The sequence below is a fragment of the Meleagris gallopavo genome, chromosome 19 (assembly GCF_000146605.3).
Source record: "Meleagris gallopavo isolate NT-WF06-2002-E0010 breed Aviagen turkey brand Nicholas breeding stock chromosome 19, Turkey_5.1, whole genome shotgun sequence".
In the NCBI taxonomy this organism is placed as follows: domain Eukaryota; kingdom Metazoa; phylum Chordata; class Aves; order Galliformes; family Phasianidae; genus Meleagris; species Meleagris gallopavo.
The window spans coordinates 6,416,698-6,418,068 of record NC_015029.2 but is presented as its reverse complement, the minus strand read 5'-3'; the positions used below and the strand labels follow the sequence as shown (position 1 = coordinate 6,418,068).

General features: G+C 61.9%; 1 protein-coding gene across 1 annotated transcript in view; it reads right to left on the bottom strand.

The window, feature by feature from the left end:
• Window positions 1-978: 978 nt before the first annotated feature.
• Window positions 979-1,371, bottom strand: part of BARHL1 (BarH like homeobox 1) — a 3,907-nt gene continuing 3,514 nt past the window's right edge. Inside the window, exon 2 of the mRNA XM_010720936.2 lies at window positions 979-1,205. Within this exon, the coding sequence (XP_010719238.1) occupies window positions 979-1,205 (227 nt within the window). The remainder of the gene's footprint in view (window positions 1,206-1,371) is intronic.

Here is a 1,371-nt window from a genome sequence, read left to right as displayed (position 1 = left end):
GGATGGGATGGGATGGGATGGGATGGAGGGACGTAGCCCTCGTTAACAGGACGAGAGGATTTAGCTGTCCCCGGGCAGCCCGGAGGCACCGGAGCCCTAAAGCGGCCGCGATACAAATCACTGCGTTCCAAACCGCGATCGATACGGTCCACCTTTCCCGGTGCGCAGCCCGCGGGTAACGAATCCCGCACCGCGTTGAGTGTATCTCGTGCGGGACGCGCACCCGGTAGCTCCGCCGGCACCGAACCGCGGAGCGATGCGCAGAACCGGCACCGCAGCTCTCCTAGATCAGAGGCCGGGCCGCCCCTGGAGTCGGGAGTGCCGCTGCCGGGAGGGACCGCGGGGTCGGTGCTGTGCGTTCGTTTGCGATATATACGTGTGGGTGCGTGTATACGCGTACGTATATATCTCTTAAATTTATGCATAGACCGCGCCGTCCCCACACGGCCTAAAAGCCCCGACGGGTTGGGAAAGCCGCCGGGCATTGCAGAGCGTGAAGTGGGGCTGAAATCGGAGGGGGAGAGGGTTAAGATGTGGGGGCAGAGAGGGGTCGGGGGGGGCTCGGTGTCCCTCGTTCCGTCGGGTTTGGGGACAGCTCCGACGGGGCCGTCCGGATGAATCAATCAGAGCCGTCAAATGTCTTCAACACTTTTACGGTTTCGCCGCTGAAGCGCTAAACCTATTTCCCCCGGTAAATTATTCATCATAATAATAATTGTGTAATTACTGTAAGGGGTGTTAATTATTGATGCCCAAAGCAGTAATTGGTATCTATTATTAATGGGCCGATGTGTTATGCTGTTGTGTTTCGCTGGAAGCCCGCTGCTCCCCGCCGGCTGGGGCTGGGGGTGCACATCCCCCCGATTGCGGGGCGGGGCGGGGCGGGATGAAGAACCGCTGTGCTCGGGGCTGCGGGGCCGGGAGAGGGGCAGGACGGGGCCCGGCGCGGTGGGGCGGGAGGGGACGAGCGGTGCGTTTTTACCTTCTGTTCTGGTACCACGTTTTCACCTGCGTGTCGGTGAGGTTGAGGGAGGCGGCCAACTCCATCCTGTCCTGCACGCTCAGGTATTTCTGCCTCTCGAAGCTGCGCTCCAGCTGGGCCAGCTGGTGGTCGGTGAAGGCGGTGCGGGCTTTGCGAGGCTTTTTCAGCCGCACCGGGGGGCTGTCCCGGGAACTGGAGATCTCCCGGTCCCCTTCTTCTTTCACTGGGCCGAGAGGGAGGAAGAGAGGCCGGGTCAGGGCAGGAAGGGACTGGAAACGCGCTCAGAAGAAAGCGGCAAAGCGCGGTAGCAACAAACGGGAGCAGAGAGCTCGGGCACCGCGCGGATTCCCGCAGCGTTTGTCCCGCCGTTCCCTCAATTCGAACCCGCG